The 22,977-nt window shown below is 40.8% G+C and overlaps 1 protein-coding gene across 4 annotated transcripts in view; it reads right to left on the reverse strand.

Annotated features, from left to right (window-relative positions):
- Nucleotides 1-22,977, reverse strand: part of CPED1 (cadherin like and PC-esterase domain containing 1) — a 197,735-nt gene that overhangs the window by 85,542 nt on the left and 89,216 nt on the right. For all 4 annotated transcript variants that reach the window (XM_054023380.1, XM_054023391.1, XM_054023399.1 and 1 more), the window contains exons 16-17: nt 21,171-21,357; nt 19,572-19,740 (exon numbers count right to left, since the gene is read on the reverse strand). In XM_054023380.1, coding sequence (XP_053879355.1) covers nt 19,572-19,740; nt 21,171-21,357 — 356 coding nt within the window. The remainder of the gene's footprint in view (nt 1-19,571; nt 19,741-21,170; nt 21,358-22,977) is intronic.

Below are 22,977 nucleotides of genomic sequence, written 5' to 3' on the forward strand. Positions count from 1 at the left end.
ATCACTGACTCATATTCAATTTATGATAACCCCAAGATCCTTTTCAGCAGTACTACCCCCTAGTCAATTATTCCCCATTTTGTAGTTCTGCATTTTGCCTTCCCAAGTGACGTACTTAGCATTTGTCTTCATTGAATTTCATCTTGTTGAATTCTGACCATTTTCCAATTTGTCAAGATCATTTTGAATTCTAATCCTGTGCTCCAAAGTGCTAGCAACCCCTCCCAGCTTGGTGTCACTTGCAAATTGTATAAGCACTCATCAACTCTATTATCCAAGTCATTAATGAAAATATTGAATAGTACAAGACCCAGTACTGACCTCTGTGGGACCCCACTAGATGCTTTCCCAGGGAACCATTGATAACTACTCTTCGAGTACAACTAATAGCGCACCCACCTTATAGTAATTTCATCTAGATCACATTTCCCTAGTTTGCTTAGGAGAATTTCATATGGGACTGTGTCAAAAGCTCCACTAAAAATCAAGATACATCTACTGCTTCTCATCTATCCACAACGCCAATAACCCTGGCAAAGAAGGTAATTAGGTTGGTTTGGCATAATTTGTTCTTGACAAATCCATGCTGGCTATTCCTTATAACCCTATTATCCTCCAGATGCTTAAAAACTGATTGGTTAATAATTTGTTCCACCTGTGCAAAGTAAGTGCATCTGATCTAAATTCTCCATTCAACTTACATTGGAGGTTGTGTTTTACACCCACTTTGACTATACAAAACACAAGGGAGCAGAGAATCAGGTTCTTTAGTTAGTGAAGTTTCTTTGTCAAAGAAACAGAAGCATAACGCCTGAAGACAAATAGCTTTCAAGGTGTTTATTTTATTGCCTTTTGCAACTTATTAAATGAACACAAAGCCAGACCAATTAAATTATTAGCTTAGAAATAAGCCTGAATGCCTTAAGTATACAAAACATAGGCAAACACAGCAGCGAAACTGTCAATGAACCTCTATTATGCTAAACAGCAGAGAATCTGCATAATATGTTAATGAAAGAAACAACTTGCTGTTCTTGAATTACCACAATGGTGCCAAACACAAACAACTAAGTAAATTAAAGCAAAATGCTGATTTCCATATATACCTGATTAGCTTTCAAAAATCCTAATTAAAAATACATAAACGTTCAGCAGGCCTGATTCTGACCCCACCCCAGTTTTACATAGGTGTAACTCCACTGACTTCGGTGGAGTTACTCTGATTTACACCAGTGAAAGCGAGAGTAGAATCAGGCTCAGAACCATTATGATTAAGTTCTATAAACCTCTATAAAAGGTTGATGTTTCAGAGGCAACCATATAGTGCTATTGAACAAAGACATCTGACTTTGGAATTCAAGTCTTGAACTTAAACCTGAATAGCAGCTAATGCCTACACAGTGTACCAGAAACAAATCAATCATCCTTACATTGTTTTGTTGCACAACCTGGCTGATTCATACAATTATCCAGATCACAACTTCTTTTTCCCTTCCTTCCACAGAACAAATTAAATAATTATAAAGTTATTATTAAGAGACAAAATTAATTAGCATGGAGAGCTCGCTCTCTCATTATCCATACTTCCTTTTATATCATCAAAATAACAGGCCATAATCTTCTACCGCAAAATGTGATGGAGAATTTTGACTGGAATGAGGAAGCTCTGAGAGTATCAGAAGATAGATATTTTTGGAGGTGCGGTGGTTAGTGAACTATCCTTTCACCTCTGCAGATCCAAATTTAAATTTTAATATAGGCCAGCAGTTAAATAAATGTGTTAAATAAATAAATGTGGTGGGGTCATAAATCCTGACCAAAGTCCATTGAAACCAATGGGAGTCTTTCCATGATTTCAATGGGCTTTGGATCAGGGACATAACCTCAGCCTACATTTTTCCACATCACAAAACCACCACCCAATTTAACACAAATGACAATCCATGCTCAAGAGAGGCCCTAGACTAGAATGCCTGAGATGAGGGTGAGGACCACTTGCAAAGTTGTGCCTGGCATAATGTGTAACATTAGTCCTGACCTATACCTAGCTCTGGAGAGCGATTCTGCAGTCCCTCAATTCCATGAGTACTAACATTCACATTCACTCACAAAAACAATTGAAATCCCACAAAAACATGGCTTTTCCTACAAATCAACTTAAGGTAGGTACTGTAAAAAAAATCAGCTTTGCTTAAATATGTACCATAATGAGTAGTTATAAAATTCCAGTGCATTATGCAACACACAGTAATATTACTGTATGTACTTGGTAAAAACGGTAGGCCTGAAACATGCATATTGATTTGTCTGGGTTACCTACGAGCTGACAGCTTGATCATAACTACAACATGTTGATTATTGACATAGATTTAAAATCATCTCTGATTAATTACCTTTCCCTCCAGGAATCAAATAGGTTGGGGAAAGAGAAAAGACAAAAACGGACACAATCCTTTACCCCAAACACACATTACATCTTTCTGTTTGGATGACCTTTCCCCTCTCCCCACACCCTCTAATATTTTTCATTTAAACATACCCCTGCACTTCCTGGGTCTAGACGGGATTGTGAGGAGAGATGCCAGACTCACGCTTAGCAGTACTTTCACAGTGTGCTTCATCTAAAGATCTTGAAACACTTTGCAAATATTAATGAATTAATTCTCACAACACCCTGATTATCCTCATTTTACAGAGGAGGAAGCTGAGGCCCAGGAGATTAAGTGACAGTACATATAGAATGGGGGCTGCGGGAAGCGGCGTGGGCCGATGGATGTGCTGGCTGCCGCTTCCCGCTGCCCCCATTGGCCTGGGACGGCAAACCGCGGCCAGTGGGATCGGCCGAACCTGTGGATGCGGCAGGTAAACAAACCGGCCCGGCCCACCAGGGTGCTTATCCTGGCGAGCCGCATGCCAAAGGTTGCCGATTCCTGGCTTACACAGAGCTCTATGGTGCAGCCCAAATAAATTCAAGATTGTAAAGGGTCCCTCCTCAGTTAGTACTATCCTGTATCAGATTTGCCTCTGAAAATAGCCAGGGGGAAAGATATGGGGTCATTGAGGTGTGAGGATATGGTCTTGGGGGAAGAGGTTAGGGTGTATAAAAAATTCCACACTGCTTACCCCAGGTACTGCCCAAAGCCAGAATTCATGAGCAAGGTAGGCTGAAATTCCACTCTCCTTTCCATGGTGAGGGATCGAACTGTATGACTCAAACCAGCCTCTCTCAGACTCTCTTTCATAACCTTGAGAACAGAGCAGACTGGATACAAGTTATAGCTTGGAGCAAAGAATGCTGGGAAACAAGGACGCTTTATAAAGCCTCTTGCCCTTACCACAAGTTGAGGAGAGAGCTGGTATGAAGCAGATTTTCAGAAAAGACCCATCAGCACAATTATGGAAAAGTGAAATATTTTCTTCATTTGTCTGGTGAAATTGTGTTTTATCTTCATAAAGATTTTGAGACCAACCCCTCCGACAAAGGCCTGAGAGACTGTAGGATTTGGGAAATCCCCTGGTGTAAAGGTGATAATCAGCTTCTATGTGACCACTGTCCCTGGCGCAGGGGTTATGGTTAGGAGAAAAGGAGCATGGTGGGGCACTGCTGTGCTCTGACCAGGGCCAATCAGAGGAGGAGGGGGCAGGAGGGCCATTTGGCCTGGGCCTCTAGCTCAAAGGGGTGCCTCAAATTTAGACACTTGTTAATTTTTTGGCATTTGATAAGTTTTGCAACTTGTTTTTATGTGCATCCTTATCAGACCAAAATGTGACACTCTCTCAGCTTAGAGCTGCAAATTTAAGCAAATAAGAGATGAGATTTGGTAAAAGACAATTTTTTTGTTAACTGATGTAGATTGTCGTATTAAAGAGTTAAACATTTTCATAAATATTAATAAAAATATATTGGTTCTGATGGCACAAGATTAGACCATGATGAACGTATCCTTTTGGATCAACTGATTATATAAACAAACCACTACTACTGGCTGGTGCTGGATCAAGTGCGTGTTGAAAGGCAGAGAATCGTTACATTTTAGTGTCTTTATAGTTTTACATCTAGTTGACTAAGGAATTCTTTATGTATGAGAATTGCTCATTATTATCTTCATATGGTAGCTAAAAGAGGTGACTGGTTGGTTGGTTGAGCCCTAGCTTGGTAGCTTGGCCATCATCATAGGCTTTCATAGTCTATAGGCCCAGATTCAAGGTGAAAATTGTGAGGACAGTCTTGTACAGTGAGTTTCGTGGGGACACATTTGAAATTTTTGGACATTATCCCTCTGTCTGTATCTGTGTCTGTGTTTACTATATATATGTCATCCCTTTGTCTTCAACTCAGCCTGTTATATTATACCTTGCATGCTTGAGTTTTGATTCAGTGATAAGGATAAAAACCTGACTGTTTCATTTTGTGTTCTTAATTAGTATTCCTTCATTTTAAGTCTTTTCAGCATTTGTGTACCGTTCCGCATTTGTGTACATATTTACAGTAGAAGATTTCAAGTGTAGATAAGCTACTTATTTACAGTAGAATATTTTGAGTGTGGATAGGCTACATATGGACCAGATAGATCACTATGAAGAGGCGATTTGAAAGTGGTGCAAGCAAGAGACAGCGAAAACAACTGAGGGAAGCAGCAGCTAAGAGCTCAATGACAATAACTTCATTTCTCAAACCACAGGAAAACACACCTTACCCAACAAACAATGCTACAGATAATGAAAATTCCGCAACTACATATTTCAATGCCAATACCTGAACATGAGGACAGTAGTCAAGGAGATGTGCCAACAGTAACAGATGCAGCAGAAGATCCTGTGTACGATCAAGAAACTCAACAGCAACAGGAAGATGTAGATCTTACGCAGCAAGAGCAATTCATGAGTATTTCAGGTTTGACTGTGACTGACACTGGAATTATTGACAAGAGCAATGCTGCCCAAATGCAATCTTTTCTTCAAATTAGTTGTTTTGAAATTCCAAGTAACATCCCATGAGATTCTGATAATCATGCTTTCTCTACTCGTCTTCTGACAAAAACTCTTCGAACTGGTGAGACCTGCACAAGAGGCTGGTTATGCTGGCCTACGGAAAAACAATCTCCGTACTGTGCACCCTGCCTCATTTTGAACACGAGTGCTGCAAATGCATCAGTTCTCTCTGATCAATCAGGATGGAGCATCAACAGAGGTTGGAAGAAGTTGACAGACCAAATACCATCACATGAGAATTCAGCGTCACACCAAGAAAACTATGTTGCATGGAAATCAGCCAGTAGTGCAGCACTAGCTGAAAGTTCAGTTGAGAATTTACTCTTGACTGAACTTTCTACAGAAACTAACAGCTGGAAAAACTTCTTGAGCGCATACTGAATGTTATCCTTTTTCTTTCTGAGTGGGGACTGGCTTTCTTTGGTTCCAGTCAACATATTGGTGATCGTGCAAATGGAAACTTTCTAGGCATAGCTGAGCTCCTCAGCAAATATGACCCACTTTTATCAGAGCATGTTAAATGTGTTCGAGAATCGCAAGACTCAAAAGCGCATGCAAGTCCATTCTCTCCCCATACGCATACAAAACGAGTTTATTGAGCTATGTGGGTCATTTGTACAAACAACCATTCTTGATGAGATTCGAAATGCCAGGTTATTTTCAATCTTTGTTGATGCCACTCCAGATTGTTCTCACAAGGAACAGACTACTATGGTTATTCAATATGTTAAGATTGTAGACAGCTCAAAATTTTCAATTGAAGGAAGGTTTATTTTGTTTGATAATTTCATAAGAAAAGAAATTGCTGCTAGAGTACTAGCAATTCTAGAAGGTTAAGTTAGATTTTCAAGTCTGCATTGGTCAAGACTATGACAACGGATCTAATATGACTGGGAGGTACAAAGGTGTATATGCTGTTCTGCTTGAGCATAATTCAAAGTGTATTTTCTCCAGCTGTGGAAGCCACACACTAAACCTTGTAGGTGTTGACTGTGCTGAATCATGCAAGGAGGCAATTACTTACTTTGGAACTATTCAGAGAATGTACAATCTCTTCCGTAGCAGTCCACAAAGGTGGGAAATTCTGAAGCAATATCTTCCTGTTTCACTGTATGGGATGTCCAAAACTAGATGGTCTGAATGGACTGATAGTGTTCAACCAGTTGCGCAGCATTTGAATTCAGTGAGAAAGGCTTTAAATGAGCTTGAATCTCTCAATCTCACTGCACAGTCTTGAACTGAACATCAGTCTATTCAGAAGCACATGTCCAAATTTGAATGCATTCTGATGTCATCTTTGTGGATGAAGCTACGTACAATGATCCACCAAACTAATCTGATATTTGAAGCACGCAATGCTACACTTGATGTTGAGAGGGATAACATTGAAAGTGTTATCAATGACATTCAACAGATTCATGAACAATGGGATACGATTCTATCTGAGTCCAAATTAGTAGCACAGAATATTGGCATTTCATCTGAGTTCTCCACCAATCGCAGCTTACCTACTGAATCCGATGCCGAGCAGCATTATAAGGTCAATGTCTTCCTTGTCATCATTGACTCTATTCAATCAGGTCTTACATATCTATTTGAGTCACTGCGACTAATTTGTATCCTTTTTGGGTTTCTTTGGCAGTTCAACAGACTGAGAAATGAAGATCTACTTTCTGCAGCTGAACAATTTCAGCAACAGTACAACAAAGAAATCTCAAGAGATCTCAGTGACACGGTCATCTTCCTCAAACGAATATATTCCACAAACTTTAAATTGGATTGCAAGCCAAAGGAATTGTTTCAAGAAATACTTGAACTTGGACTCTCTCAGGTGTTGCCTAGTATCACAACTGCATTGCGTATTTTTGTCAGTTTGCCTGCATCAGTGGCTTCAGGAGAACGCACCGTCAACGTGTTGAAGCAGGTAAAGAACTATCATGATTTGACTATGGGACAAGAGCGTTTGAATGGGCTTGCCATGCTTGATATCAACTGTGACATTGCACGAAAGCTAGATTTTTCCTCAATAATTAGTGCATTTGCACAGAAAAAGGCTAGAAAAGCATCTGTTAAATAAAAAAACATTCAAATTATGTCACTTTTTTTTGGTGCCTTATTTTGTTTTTACATGTCGTCAAATTTTATTTTTATTATGGCTAGGGGCCTCAAAAGCTGGAAGTGGCCTGGGCCTCTCCGGACTTCTAAGAGGGCCTGGCTCTGACAATCCACAACTGCTGGAACAGCTCCTTGGGAACTGTTGCAGATGGCATAGCTTAGAGCATCCATGAGGCTGTTCTGGCAGCTGAGGATTGCCATTGGCAGCAAGGCTATAAAGGCTTGATATATCAAGTAGGGGCAACTGATGTTATTAGTTCCTAATCAAGAGGAGGTGACGTACATGCCCCTGTGCAGAATAACCCTTATACTGGCTGATCCAGGCTATAGAGCTGCTTTATGCTGGTGGTGTGGCATGAGGTAACCATAGCCCAATCCAGAATTTGGTCGATGTTTCAGTAACATGCCTAAGCTCTGCATAAACTCACACTCAGTGATTATTCAGCCCTTTGCCTCTTTGATGAAACTGCCAAAAAAGTGTCATTTGGTTCCAGTTATTATAGTGGCACACAATTCTTATCTACCTTCTAGATGCATTAAGAGTTGCACCATATACAGGACTCATCTTATTTTAAAAATCCTCACCAGCACTAGCTGGACTGATGATAACCAGTGCCACACTTATTAATAGGAATTATTTTCTTCCAGTCTAATGTTGACCCCGGAGGCCTCAATTCATTTCTTCTGAACGTTACTTGAAGACGTGCACAGAGTCTTTGTAATGAAAACCTTTCATTGCCTCCTGACAGAGATTTCAGATTGAAAACCTATTATACAAGTTAGAATAATGTGACTTTGTAGGCAGCCTATGACAGTTAGAGTGCACTGCACCAACACCTAGAATGTGTATTGCACTACTAGTCTATCTCAGAATAAATTAACACGTAATTGCTTTTTAACCAAATGAAATAAAAAATGGCAACACTTTAGCTGTTCTTAAAACATGCTGTAATGTACATGCACACAATTGAAAGATTAATAAAAAGTCTTTTATTTAATAAAAATATTTAATAAAAACAGTGAAAGCTAAAAATCTATTCCAGATATGTAAGATAATTTCCTGATCATTTAAAAACAAACAACACCCCCCCATAAACACACACACAGACACACACAGCTATCAGAAATGACAAAAACCAGTTTATATGATCTGCTTCCCCTGTAAAAAATATTCTCCCTAGAGCTGTATTGCTTACCCATTGTTTACTGCTGTCTGTCTCCTTTCAAAGCCACCCACAATGGTTCATTGCCATTATTTGTGGAGAAATTACAGTCTTGTGGTTAAAGCATAAGACAGGGAACCAGAAAAATCAGGAGTCCAATTCCCACTGTTGTCAATGATTTTGTGTGACCTTGGGTAACATTTTTCTTTGTACCTCAGTTTCCCTTTTTGTAAAATGGGGTTTATAATACTAACATATCTCACAAAGGTGTTGTGAGGCTTAAATGTTTCATTATACTCCTACTGAAGCCAACTGGATTTTTGTCATAGACTTCTGCGGTGCAGGGAGCAAGGCTGGGTCACTAATATTTCGAAAGCACTTAATCATCCAATTGTAAGCTCCAGGTAATAAGTTCATTGGAGCAGTTCTTGGTCTTATAGGTCTGTAAAGCATCATGTACAGGGGAACGTTATAATCATATGAAGAGGAGGAGGAAGGTGGTGGTGGTCAGGGATTCCCTCCTCAGGGGGACTGAGTCATCTATCTGCCTCCCCGATTGGGAAAACCGAGAGGTCTGCTGCTTGCCAGGAGCTAGGATACACGATGTGACGGAGAGACTGCCAAGACTCGTCAAGCCCTCGGATCACTACCCCTTCCTGCTTCTCCACGTGGGCACCAATGATACTGCCAAGAATGACCTTGAGCGGATCACTGCAGACTACGAGGCTCTGGGAAGAAGGATGAAGGAGTTTGAGGCGCAAGTGGCATTCTCATCCATCCTCCCTGTGCAAGGAAAAGGCCTGGGCAGAGACCGTCGAATCATGGAAGTCAACGAATGGCTACGCAGGTGGTGTCGGAGAGAAGGCTTTGGATTCTTCGACCATGGGATGGTGTTCCAAGAAGGAGGAGTGCTAGGCAGAGACGGGCTCCATCTAACAAAGAGAGGGAAGAGCATCTTTGCCAGCAGGCTGGCTAACCTAGCGAGGAGGGCTTTAAACTAGGTTCACCGGGGGAAGGAGACCAAAGCCCTGAGCCAAGTGGGGAAATGGGATCCTGGGAGGAAGCACAAGCAGGAGAGCGCAAGAGGGGAGGACTCCTGTCTCATACTGAGAAAGAGGGACGATCGATGAGTTATCTTAAGTGCCTATACACAAATGCAAGAAGCCTGGGAAACAAGCAGGGAGAACTGGAAGTCCTGGCACAGTCAGGGAACTATGATGCAATTGGAATAACAGAGACTTGGTGGGATAACTCACATGACTGAAGTACTATCATGTTCAGGAAGGACAGGCAGGGCAGAAAAGGTGGGGGAGTTGCATTGTATGTAAGAGAGGAGTATGACTGCTCAGAGCTCCGGTATGAAACTGCAGAAAAACCTGAGAGTCTCTGGATAAAGTTGAGAAGTGTGAGCAACAAGGTTGATGTCCTGGTTGGAGTCTGCTATAGAGTCTGCTATAGACCACCAGACCAGGGGGATGAGGTGGACAAGGCTTTCTACTGGCAACTAGCAGAAGTTGCTAGATCGCAGGCCCTGGTTCTCATGGGAGACTTTAATCACCCTGATATCTGCTGGGAGAGCAATACAGCGGTGCACAGACAATCCAGGAAGTTTTTGGAAAGTGTAAGGGACAATTTCCTGGTGCAAGTGCTGGAGGAACCAACTAGGGGCAGAGCTTTTCTTGACCTGCTGCTCACAAACAGGGAAGAATTAGTAGGGGAAGCAAAAGTGGATGGGAACCTGGGAGGCAGTGACCATGAGATGGTTGAGTTCAGGATCCAAGGAAGAAAGGAGAGCAGCAGAATACAGACCCTGGACTTCAGAAAAGCAGACTTTGACTCCCTCAGGGAACAGATGGACAGGATCCCCTGGGAGAATAACATGAAGGGCAAAGGGGTCCAGGAGAGCTGGCTGTATTTTAAAGAATCCTTATTGCGGTTACAGGAACAAACCATCCCGATGTGTAGAAAGAATAGTAAATATGGCAGGCGACTAGCTTGGCTAAACAGTGAAATCCTTGCTGATTTTAAACGCAAAAAAGAAGCTTACAAGAAGTGGAAGATTGGACAAATGACCAGGGAGGAGTATAAAAATATTGCTCAGGCATGCAGGAGTGAAATCAGGAAGGCCAAATCACACTTGGAGTTGCTAGCTAGCAAGAGATGTTAAGAGTAACAAGAAGGCTTTCTTCAGGTATGTTAGTAACAAGAAGAAAGTCAAGGAAAGTGTGGGCCCCTTACTGAACGAGGGAGGCAACCTAGTGACCGAGGATGTGGAAAAAGCTAATGTACTCAATGCTTTTTTTGCCTCTGTCTTTACGAACAAGGTCAGCTCCCAGACTGCTGCACTGGGCAGCACAATATGGGGAGAAGGTGACCAGCCCTCTGTGGAGAAAGAAGTGGTTCAGGACTATTTAGAAAAACTGGACGTGCACAAGTCCATGGGGGCGGATGCGCTGCATCCAAGGGTGCTAAAGGAGTTGGCAGATGAGATTGCAGAGCCATTAGCCATTATTTTTGAAAACTCATGGCGATCGGGGGAGGTCCCAGATGACTGGAAAAAGGCTAATGTAGTGCCCATCTTTAAAAAAGGGAAGGAGGAGGATCCGGGGAACTACAGGCCAGTCAGCCTCACCTGAGTCCCTGGAAAAATCATGGAGCAGGTCCTCAAGGAATCAATTATGAAACACTTAGAGGAGAGGAAAGTGATCAGGAACAGTCAGCATGGATTCACCAAGGGCAAGTCATGCCTAACTAACCTAACTGCCTTCTATGATGAGATAACTGGCTGTGTGGGTGAGGGGAAAGCAGTGGATGTATTATTCCTTGACTTTAGCAAAGCTTTTGATACGGTCTCCCACAGTATTCTTGCTGCCAAGTTAAAGAAGTATGGGCTGGATGAATGGACTGTAAGGTGGATAGAAAGCTGGCTAGATCGTCGGGCTCAATGGGTAGTGATCAATGGTTCCATGTCTAGTTGGCAGCCGGTTCCAAGCAGAAAAGGACTTAGGGGTCACAGTGGACGAGAAGCTGGATATGAGTCAACAGTGTGCTCTTGTTGCCAAGAAGGCTAACGGCATTTTGGGCTGTATAAGTAGGGGCATTGCCAGCAGATCGAGGAACGTGATCATTCCCCTTTATTCGACATTGGTGAGGCCTCATCTGGAATACTGTGTCCAGTTTTGGGCCCCACACTACAAGAAGGATGTGGAAAAATTGGAAAGAGTCCAGCGGAGGGCAACAAAAATGATTAGGGGTCTGGAGCACATGACTTATGAGGAGAGGCTGAGGGAACTGGGATTGTTTAGTCTCCAGAAGAGAAGAATGAGGGGGGATTTGATAGCAGCCTTCAACTACCTGAAGGGGGGTTCCAAAGAGGATGGAGCTCGGCTGTTCTCAGTGGTGGCAGACGACAGAACAAGGAGCAATGGTCTCAAGTTGCAGTGGGGGAGGTCCAGGTTGGATATCAGGAAAAACTATTTCACTAGGAGGGTGGTGAAACACTGGAATGCGTTACCTAGGGAGGTGGTGGAGTCTCCTTCCTTGGAGGTTTTTAAGGCCCGGCTTGACAAAGCCCTGGCTGGGATGATTTAACTGGGAATTGGTCCTGCTTTGAGCAGGGGGTTGGACTAGATGACCTCTTGAGGTCCCTTCCAACTCTAATATTCTATGATTCTATAATTCTATGATTTGATAGCTGCTTTCAACTACCTGAAGGGGGGTTCCAAAGAGGATGGAGCTCGGCTGTTCTCAGTGGTGGCAGATGACAGAACAAGGAGCAATGGTCTCAAGTTGCAGTGTGGGAAGTCCAGGTTGGATATTAGGAAACACTGTTTCACTAGGAGGGTGGTGAAGGACTGGAATGCGTTACCTAGGGAGGTGGTGGAGTCTCCTTCCTTGGAGGTTTTTAAGGCCTGGCTTGACAAAGCCCTGGCTGGGATGATTTATTTGGGAATTGGTCCTGCTTTGAGCAGGGGGTTGGACTAGATGACCTCTTGAGGTCCCTTCCAACCCTGATATTCTATGATTCTATGAAGTATAGTATCTATTTAATATCTGACAAATCCTTTATCTGTGGGACAATATCATGAGCATGCCAAAGGATGGAATCAATCTGTTGGGTCTTTTCAATATCTGTATTTTCTGATCCCATTCTCATGCATCATCTTGAAATGCTAAAGATATTTTTACATTGCACCGTAAGACTAACAGCAGAAGGATGTAAGTTAAAAAACCAAACCATCAGTCAGGTCAAGAGTCTCAGCAACAGTATCACTAGGCATGGCAGGGAGCATGCTGGAGCAGAGGCATGCAGAAGAGGGAAAGGAAGAAGAGGGGATATTTAAGAAAAAACTGCAATACTGAGCTATGAGGTGCAGCAAGGAATGAGGCTCACGGGGCTCAACTGTAATGAAGAGTGAGATCATTGCTAATTATAAGTCCTCACTACAACAATGCTGCCTAAGAAAAGGGAGTGGAGGAGAAAAGGAGACTAAAAGCTGTATACCAAAGGATCTCTTTTTAAAATAACTTAAATGAGCTAAGCGAGTTAATCCTTTCTCTGGCTGCTGATCGTAAGTGAAATGAGTTAGCTGATGACACTTCACTCATTAGTGAGCAATAGAAAAATCACTGAATATTCAGCATATTGTTACTCTTGGTCCTAGATCATCCAAAACCATAAAGATGTGGCAGGTTATTCCTTGCCCATCCTTTCCAGCAATCTATTTGCACACTAGTTCCAGGGCACATGCAGGCTCTTGACTGTAATAGTGATGATTCTATATTCCACACAGGATCACGCCCCTCTGCATGCTACTTCCTGAGAAGCGGCAAATGTTACACAGAAAACTCAAAGATACAGGTGAAACCATCTAACAAAACAAGGATAATATGATCTGAAACAACTAGTGCTACTGCAAGGAACATTGCAGTAATAACCATAAATCCACTTAATCAAGGGGCGATGAATAGGATCATGAGCTGAAATGGCAGTTACATGTATCAATATACAAACTTATAAAAGGAGGACAACTCAGCATTAGTAGGATGAGGAAATACAAATAAGGAAAAGGGGGAAAAAACCCTTCTGACCATGCATTAGATATAGGGGCGTTAGTGTAACATATTATAAAAGTTGCATCCCAGACTGTGGGCAGTAGGAGGGAGCCCTTGGGAGGTGCCAGAATGATGGTCACTGGTGATGTTGATGAGGAAGACTATGGTCAGGGCCAGCCTTACTGAAAATGGCGCTCTGGGAAAAATTGTATTTTGCCCCCCATCACCTCTGGCCCCCAGGGGCTCCCTGGTTTCCCCCTTCCCCTGCAATCACCTCTGGGCCCCGCTGCCTTCCCCAGTGTTTAATTTGTATTGAAATAGAAGCAGCCCTGGCACATGTTAAGCACTGGCACAGTGGCCTGATACCGGTGGGTGTTGGCCGAGCACCCAGCTCTGAAGGCAACGCCACTGCCACCCGCAGCGCAGAAGTAAGGGTGGCATGGTATATTGCCACCCTTACTTCTGCGCTGCTGCTGGGCATGTGCTCAAGGCAGGCTTCACACTGTCACACTGGGGCTGCATCTTGCCAGAGTCCTCACTCCTCCTGCAGCCCTCTCGCCACTCCTGGCTCACTAGAGTGCCATTTCAGATTTTGGGAGGGGAGGGATAGGGAGGAGGAAACTAACTGTGATTCCAGGGACTGTTTAGGCACCTGTAAAAAGAAACAGAGGGTCCTGTGGCACCTTTAAGACTAACAGAAGTATTGGAGCATAAGCTTTCGTGGGTGAATGCCCACTTCATCAGACACAAGTCACCTGAAAATTCTAGGGTTTTGGGGCCTTTTTGGCGCTGATAACTTAGGAATTAGCTGACAGGAGCATGGTATCTAAAAACTTATATGGTACACTAAAAACTTACAACCTATATTAGCACAATGTCTACACAGACACTGCGTCACCCTAACTGCACCGACATAAGCCCTATGCCTCTCGTGGAGGTGGAGTTATTATGTCGGTGTAGTAGGGCACTTACATTGGTGGGACAAGGCTGTAGTGTGTACACTGACATAATTAGGTCGATGTAAGCTGCTTTAGGTTAGCCTAACTGTGTAGTGTAGACCAGGCCTGAGTTTGTCTATACCTCAGATAAGTTCTCTGCAAAATGGGGATAATACTCCTGTCTATCTCACAAGGTTGTTGTGAGAATTAATATTAGTAAAGCACTTTGAGAACTTCAACTGAAAGGTGTTCAGTGAAAAGTATTACTGTTGTTTTATATAACTGACTTGGTTATGCTGTCTATCTGTAAAAGCACGCTTCATTTAAAATGTAGCAAAACACACTGCCTTGCCAGGTAATTCCCTGTTTGGACTGACAATGAAATATACATAGTTTAATTACCTAACATAACAACCAAAATGATTTTAATGAATTTACAAATGTACTCACCTCCTTTGTAAGGCACTTAGTGACCTACAGGCAGTGCTGTGTAAGATCTCGGTATTATTATTCTTAGGGCTTGGTCCTGCTCCCATTCAAGCCAATGGGAGTTTTGCAGATGATTTCAATGGGCAGGTCTGGCCCCACAGTGTGTTTCTGAAAGCATCTAGTGTTGTATAACCACCCAGCTGTAATCACTGTATCATATTGTATGATCACTACCTACTAGACTTGTCATGCTATATGAGTTATAGTAAACAGATACAAGTAAATAGGTTTATATATAGCTAAACTGATACAATATAACAGCATCTATATACAATGGGTGCACTTAAGAAGATTCTACCATCTGGAAAGATTTTACTGGTCCTGCTGCTATTTCTCATTATAAATATAGGAAATCTCTCATATACCAGTAAAAACTTTCAAATTAATAGAAACTTACTTAATGGAACCACTGTACAATACTAATTCTTTATAGTATTATTATGTTTCACAGAAATGCAGGGGCAAGGATAATGATACACTGTAACTAGCAAATAGTGTATTGGCTATTCATTTCTCTCAGCACAAAACCAAAAAAGAATAGCTAATGCTATTAAGGAAATGAACGTGCACAAAAAATATTAACATGATACTGTAGATATAAATTTTCAGGGCATCACAGAGTGGCTTCTAACCTTTGCATGTCACCAGTCACCGTCCAGAACTCTAGCTACACCAGTATTAAAAATGAAAGAGGTAATTAACATTAAAAACATTTTACTCTAATACATAAATAAATTGCTATGTGTTTTAAAGATAATGCACAACATAATAAATGGAGAGATACTCTGGTTATTTCCATACATTAGTTCTGACCATTATGACAGTGCATAACTAATGTTAGGCTCTGCCGTATGGGGGTTACAGTGGTATCCCTGTCTCATGGAAACAACCTATTGGTTCCACTTGCTCTTTTTGTACATTGCCTACATAGAGATTACAAGGCCATTAGGAATATAGCAATGGTGCCACGCAACCAAATTCAAATACTTTGAATGTTGTCACCAATAAAATGAAATTACAAACAAAAACAAACCAACAAGCTTTTCATTTACAGGCAATGTAGCGTTGCAGAAGAGCAGAATGCAAATAAAAGGGATGCAAAGCCTTTTAATGTGCTGCAGTGACTCCACAGTTTATCCCCTACTAATTTGGTTTTAATGAGGACATTCTGGCTGCTATCAATAAGGAGAAAGGACAATAATTTGGTACTCCGAGGGAATGTGAGGCTCGGAACCACACACTTCTTAACTGAATAGCCTTGAACTTAATCCAGGATTACTCAGATGCATGAGAATTGTTAGAAGACTGGAAACAACATCTCTAGCTCTGTCTTTGTATTGTAACCTTCATCATGGTATCAGCTTGCAGTGAAACCTGAATATCCTAACGGGATTAAACATAAAAGAAAGTTTTAAAAAAAAGTCTCTGGATTAGAATTCTAACTGAAGCCTACTGTGAGAAAGACCACACCACTGTCATTGACCTTTCTCTTCCTAGGCATGATCCCAGTTGTGCATAGTCAAGTATCCAAAGGAGAATCCATCAGTTCACAGTGTATTTATCCTTTTGCTTCTGGAACAGGTGTCTGGTTACTAAGAGAACAAGCATGGAAGCCACTGAACAGTGACTATAACAAATGCTGCCTGTGTGTGTAATGTACTCCAATACAGAAAGTGTAATATAATTATAATATTTGGAGCACTTAAAATATGTTTCCTATCAATAAATCACTATAAACAAAAGAGTGTTTGCTCTAGCAAATACAGATGAAGCAAAAAAGAAATGCAATATCTTGGCATTTTTACGGTGCCATTTTTACCTCCAGTTCAAAACCTTAATAACTTTGGGTTTTTTAGATTTAATAAGATAGTTTCTGAAATGTTTGCCTTCAACATACCTAAAAAGAAATGCTTCTTTAAAATCACATGCTGCATCTTCACAATCCCCATTAGATACCTCAAAAATGCTTTTCTTCTCATATTTATTTTTAGCTATTAAAGACCTCCATAGCTCTGAACAATTACATGATACATTTAATTAGGAAAAAACTTTTCACATATGAGCATACAAATGCAGTTCAAGCGAAAGGAACTTATACAGCACTTTTCATGATAAGCATTCCAGATCTCTCAACAGTGCTTCAAAGATATGGCAGGAGGGCGCATACATACTAAAATAAAACTTTAACAACAGTGTAAACTGTAATGTGGGAGAACATACATTAGCACAAATTCCTATTCCTGGAACCAGATATATGCTCAAGATGGGTGATAGGAGTGGCTTTTCTCATCTTCACAGATAATTCTGGTTTCCAAGTAGCATATGATATACCCTCCCACTGCTGCTCTCCTGTTTTACTCCGATTCACTACTGACATCAGGCAAGTCACTGGGCCACCTTCAAATGCTTTGTTGGCTTAGATCTCATGAGCAACTCTTAATCCTCTCCTGACTGTAATTTGCTCCCTACCCTTATCACTTATGAAAGTACATCACTGCCTTAATTCAGGCAAGTAGGATTTATGAAAATCGGCACTACTATACATCAAGAAAACTGATAGGCGCACTTCCACACCTTTTATATCACTTGTGCATTTAAACTTATTTCAAGACTACATACCTGTTTTTAGTTACTGAAAGAGTAACTATTGCCAAAACTTTTCCATAATCATACTTTTCAACATGCCAAAACTTAATGAGGAAAAGAAGACCCAGTCAGAATCAATTTTGGGTCCTTTTTAGTAAAGATTAAGAAAATAACACATCTCCAAAAAAGAACACTAAAAACAATCCCTAATTGTAGAACAGACCACCTACAAAGAAAGAGGCCTCATCAGGCAATATAAAGAAAAAGGTTATTTATATTCTGCAATCAATTGCTCATTCCTATAGCATCACTGGATTTCCTGAAAACTATACAAAAGCTCCAACAACAAATTAATTCAAAATGTGTGGAACACTAGCCGGCATAATTCACCTTTGTGGAAATAGTGCCTGGGTTTCATGATGCAGGTACATGATATAAAGCAACAGATTAGATTAGACACATAGATGTTAAGATCAGTGAAGATTTGGTTATTATATCTCTGAACATGCCAGGCTGAACTCTGGCTCCATATCAGAGACTCTCCTCTGGGACTGGATTTGATTTCAATCTGAGAACAAAATTATCCCTTTCAACCTATAGTGTGGGTTTATAGAATATTTTGCATTGGTTACATATAAGAATCAGAGAAGAGAATTTTACCATACATTTGCGTTGATGATTTTGTTTTTTAAGGACCCTGTGGACTGACTTCGTTACTGCCAACTACATAATTTCCCAACAACACTGACAACCTCTCCTTGGCTGCTGTTGCAAGCCTTGTTGCTTATTTCTTCACAATACCTTTTCTTTTAAAATTACACCCTTTTCTGTCCCAAAATCTAAAACATGTGTCAGCTCCCACTTTGATTACTCTAACTTCCTCTGTAGTATGTTGAGAAAAACTGGAGAAAAAGAATCAGGTTTTAAAAGGGGGATATTTGGTGTAAGTCAAGAAGTTTTGTGATACAAATAAAAATGGCAGAGTCTGAGCCCACAATGCTGAGTTTAATAAAGCCCTATTGCTTACAATCCTGCCCGCTTGCGATAATATAATTTAGCGCTATTGAAATAATCTCTCTGGGATCCCTATAACACCTCCCCACTCTTCAATCTATTCAAAACTCCACAAACCAAGTTATCTTTCTTGCCTATTGTCACTTTCCTCTTGGAATCTCTCCACTGATTTCCCCTTCCCCACCATATCAAGTTTTAACTTCTAGTGCTCAGCCTTCAAAGACCTGCACAAAGCTGTCCTGACCTACATCTCAGATCTCATATCCTAGCACATTCTCCTTTACCACCTTTGCTCCACTAACAATGAAACCTCAGTGCCCCTTTATTTTAATTTTCCTACTCTCATCTTCTATGCTGACCCTTATATATGAAATGTCCTTCCAACAGCAGTGTGACAGACCCTAAGATTTTCTTCATTCAGATCCCTTCTAAAGGCTCAATGCTTCCATAAGGATCCATATATACATTAGATATATATTTGCATACAATATATATTTGCATACATATATAATGCATTTGCATACACACACACACTTAAAAAAATCTAAGCTAAGGTCATTCCTTCCTTTGGCCTCCCCTGTGTGTTTTCACTTTATATGAAGTAACAGAGGGTCCTGTGGCACCTTTGAGACTAACAGAAGTACTGGGAGCATAAGCTTTCGTGGGTAAGAACACTTTATATGTTTGTCTTCTAGACTATACATTTTTCATTCATAAATCATTTTGACATCTGTATCTTGACCAGAACTGACCTCACTGTCAGCACTAAGCAAAGAATAAATGAATACATAATCACAATCATAACGATCAAAACATTGCCATCAACTCCACAGATGATCATAGTTACAGAAACTCTACTACATCTGTTTTACTGTCCTGATAACTCTGATGCTTCTTACAAAGAAAGATACAATATCGTGGCAAGTAGGATTTCAGTTGACCAAGGTCATGGCAACTTAGCTTGGAGTTTTCCAATGCATACAAAGTACAAAAGCTACTGATGTACAATTTATATTTATAGCCAAAAAACTTCATAATCCCCCTATTTTATACAATACGGATTGAGAATTTCCAAAGAGTTAGGGGACCTCGTTGTAATCTAAACAGGTTCCATGTTGGCTTCAATTCGGTTACTTCTGATTTACACCAGTGTAAGTGAGATCATAATCAGGCCATATACATATATAAAGTGTATATTTGAAGAAAAAGCAAACAGTACCTGCACAAAACCACACACCATATAGTCCTCAAACAAAGGCAGACTCGGGCGGTCTTCTCGATAGACAGTGATTTTATAGCTGCTCAAAACCTCGGAGTTGGAATGCGAGTTATCTGTTACTAGAATAGCGATTTTATTAATTCCCAGGCCGAGGGGGTAGTTAGCAACACTGCAAGGGAAAACAACAATAGAAAGTGATAGGCCCATTGTTAAATCAGTCAAGATTTGAACAGTACTTTCCTCTGCAATTTACATGGACCTCAGCTTTTAAGATTTCTATTAATAATGTTCATTTCCATGGTTTCAGATGAATAACAGTGTAAAGTATGGCTTGCAAAGGCATTTTTTTTAAAAATCTTGCAATAAAGCAAAAATGTGCCAGAAACAATCTAAAAATGTCATGTTACTTTAGCTTGCAACTTAGATAGAAGAGAGAGCTTCAGAGTTGGTAAATCAGTCAGGCAACTATGACAAGAAAATTGTGAATGATGCAACTAGGGACAAACGTTTCTTGAAGTTTCAAATCAGTGATGAAGTGAGGAGGGAGACAAATGAGATTGAAAGGTTTAGCTAGCCCTCAAAATTGTGCACTGTCCAAGAATGATGGAGTCCCAAATAAACCATTTAACATGATAGACAAGAGCAGTGCCGGAGAGGTTTTTGCTCTGCAATGAACTAAGAATAGTTGGAACTAACAGAATTTGAACTTTTAATGCTTTTACTTCTTAATAAATATTTATATAACCTCTTTTGTTCAGAAGGCTCTCAAACTATTTTGAAAACTCTTATTATATAGCATACATGTCTATATGTGTATCGATCACTCCATGCATGCAACTCTGGGGTGTCCTGTGGCAGCCAGCCTACATCAAAAATGTTATGTGACAGGGTTTTGTGTTCGTTCTTTTTTTTAATGAGAAGTCAAGAAAAACTTCTCTAATAGAAATCACAGGAAGAGTATTAGATTAATAATAAAAGATATTGGCCAGGACACCAGGACAAACCCCCATAGTTTTGCAGAAAGGACCATAAGACCTTCAATGACCACAACTGCTCAGGTCCTCTGTTTTATACACCACCAAAGGCAGCACCTCCAATAGGTCCCTTACACCATGGTGGAATGCTGGCCCTATACTGATTAAGACAGAAGGGCTGTACCAAGTGAATCACCATAGCCACTTCCAGCAGCTCCTGGGTTCACCTTGAAAATCTTCTGTTCAGTTACTGATGAGATCCAGTGCTGTTTAGCTTATATAATTTGGACCCTGAATATTTTACCAACAACCATGCTCCCCGTCTACACTCAGACCATTGGTGGTGTGAGTAGTTTTATGTAGAAGTTGGAGGGAGATTCTAACAGTTTGGGGTTTTGTTAACTGGAATTTAACAGTGACTGTGATTGTAATGGGTACATCTTTAATACATTGATAAATAAATACAAATCTAAAGGAGTAAATGTCTGGGCATTAAAATCTCCTTTTGTAATCTTAATTCCTAAGTACTTTGTTCTCTTGGAAATGGAGAGGTGGCTGCCATCCTTGCCATTTCTCCAATATTAAGAATCAGCTCTGTGCTTACAGGATCATTTTTTCCCCATACCTTGGTCCTTTCCTCTCATCAAGGTGCACCTGGCACTGACAGTTAGAGGGTTCTGCTCCAATCTTCACTGTCACCACATCAAATGGGACTTCAGTGTAGTACTCTTTGATCTTTGGATTAAATTTCGGATTCAGGTCCAAAGGTGGGCTAGTGAAGATCTGCCTGATATGAGATAGGGTATCTTTATCTGTTCCAAGAAGGCATCAAAGAAAAAACTGTGAAACATATGGACATTTTAAAATAACAAGTAACTGCTGGCAGGCTGTTAAATGATCAATGGTGAGATTTATTAACTCATAGCCATGCTGAGTCCGTTGCTGCCAGGCATTAATGGATTTGGTATTGGCACTTGGGGTACATTTTCAGACCTGTGCAGGGTTTTTACCATTTTCTGCCCCATGACTTTAGTAGGAGTCACAAAACTAGAAGCCTGAATAAGGTGTTGAAAGTTTAAGGATTAAAGTCAGAAAATCCTGTCTCCAATGGATTAATTTAAATTTACATGAGTTTAATTACAGAAATTCACAGCCAATTTAGGTATGTACCAGCCTGTGTGCAGGGTTTATGTATATGTGTAGTTGCCAGGAAAAAATCAATCTGTTGGAAACACCCTTACTGCTCATAAGAACTGATCACGTGGGTGACATCCGGACTCATGGGGTCATTTGTACAGCAGGGCCAATAATTTATAAAGAATCCTCATTCAACAAATTGCATCTCTTTTCTGTTTGTGGACAATCCATAAAGATCATGATTTTCTCAAACACACTCATTATTCTGCATTATCTGACAAATGATTTCTGTGAATTATTATTTGCCTGTAGCTCATCTGTGACAAGTTTCTTGCAACTATTTTAATCTGATCCGTTAGAATCAGATTTCTGGCATGTTTACAAATTCAAGATTTGCTTTTTCTGAATATTCTCCAATATTCAATTATAACTGGCTGCTTCTGCAAACATTCCAGCCAGTAAACTCTTTCCCTCAAATAGCTGAGCAAATCTGGAAGCTTAATATACGGCTTACGGGGGCTTAAATAGTTCATAGAGTCCTGTGTGGGCCCTGTCCACGAGGGTGAATTTAACTGGAGAGTAACACAAAAGGGCCAAATTCAGTCCTCAGATACATTGTTGTAAATAGAGTTAATGATGTTACTCCAGAGTTATCCTGGTTTAACTGAGAGCAGAATTTGGGCCAAATTCCCAAGAGAACAGGTCATATTCAAAACGTACAGCATAGAGGGTTGAGGGAAAGTAAGTGTTCAAAGGATATAAGAAGCACTCCTGAGTTCCCCAAGATGCTATGTGGCCTGTGTAAAGTACAGATCCTTTCAGGATGTATGCTTATTCCCTGAGAAATCACTAATAGCCTTAAGAATTAGAGCAGCTGGAGGGAGGGGAACCTTTCAAAGAAAAAATCTTATGAGAGGGGTGAAATCATGGTGTCAGTCAGCCAGGATAGGAATGTTCTTGGCCTGAAACTGACATCTCCCTGGCTGACCTCCAAGCTTAGAGAGGAGCAGAGAGGAGATGAGGCCCATTGGGTTGAAAAATCTTCACCCCTAAGCAGCACTTTGTCTCCATCTCCCAAAATAACTCTCAGAGACAATACAGCCTCAATTAGGCAGAGGGGAAAAGAGCACTAGACACTGTAAAGGTAGTAGTAATGTTCTAAGGTGTGGGATGCCTGGAGCTCATTTAGATGATCTCTTCATCCCCTGAGCAGCTCTGCAACACCCTAAGGCTTTCTTTTGTTTTTGCCTGATACTCAGCTGACTGTATCCCTGAATAAGCCAAATGTCCTTGCA

This window comes from Malaclemys terrapin, chromosome 1 (genome assembly GCF_027887155.1).
Source record: "Malaclemys terrapin pileata isolate rMalTer1 chromosome 1, rMalTer1.hap1, whole genome shotgun sequence".
Classification (NCBI taxonomy): domain Eukaryota; kingdom Metazoa; phylum Chordata; order Testudines; family Emydidae; genus Malaclemys; species Malaclemys terrapin.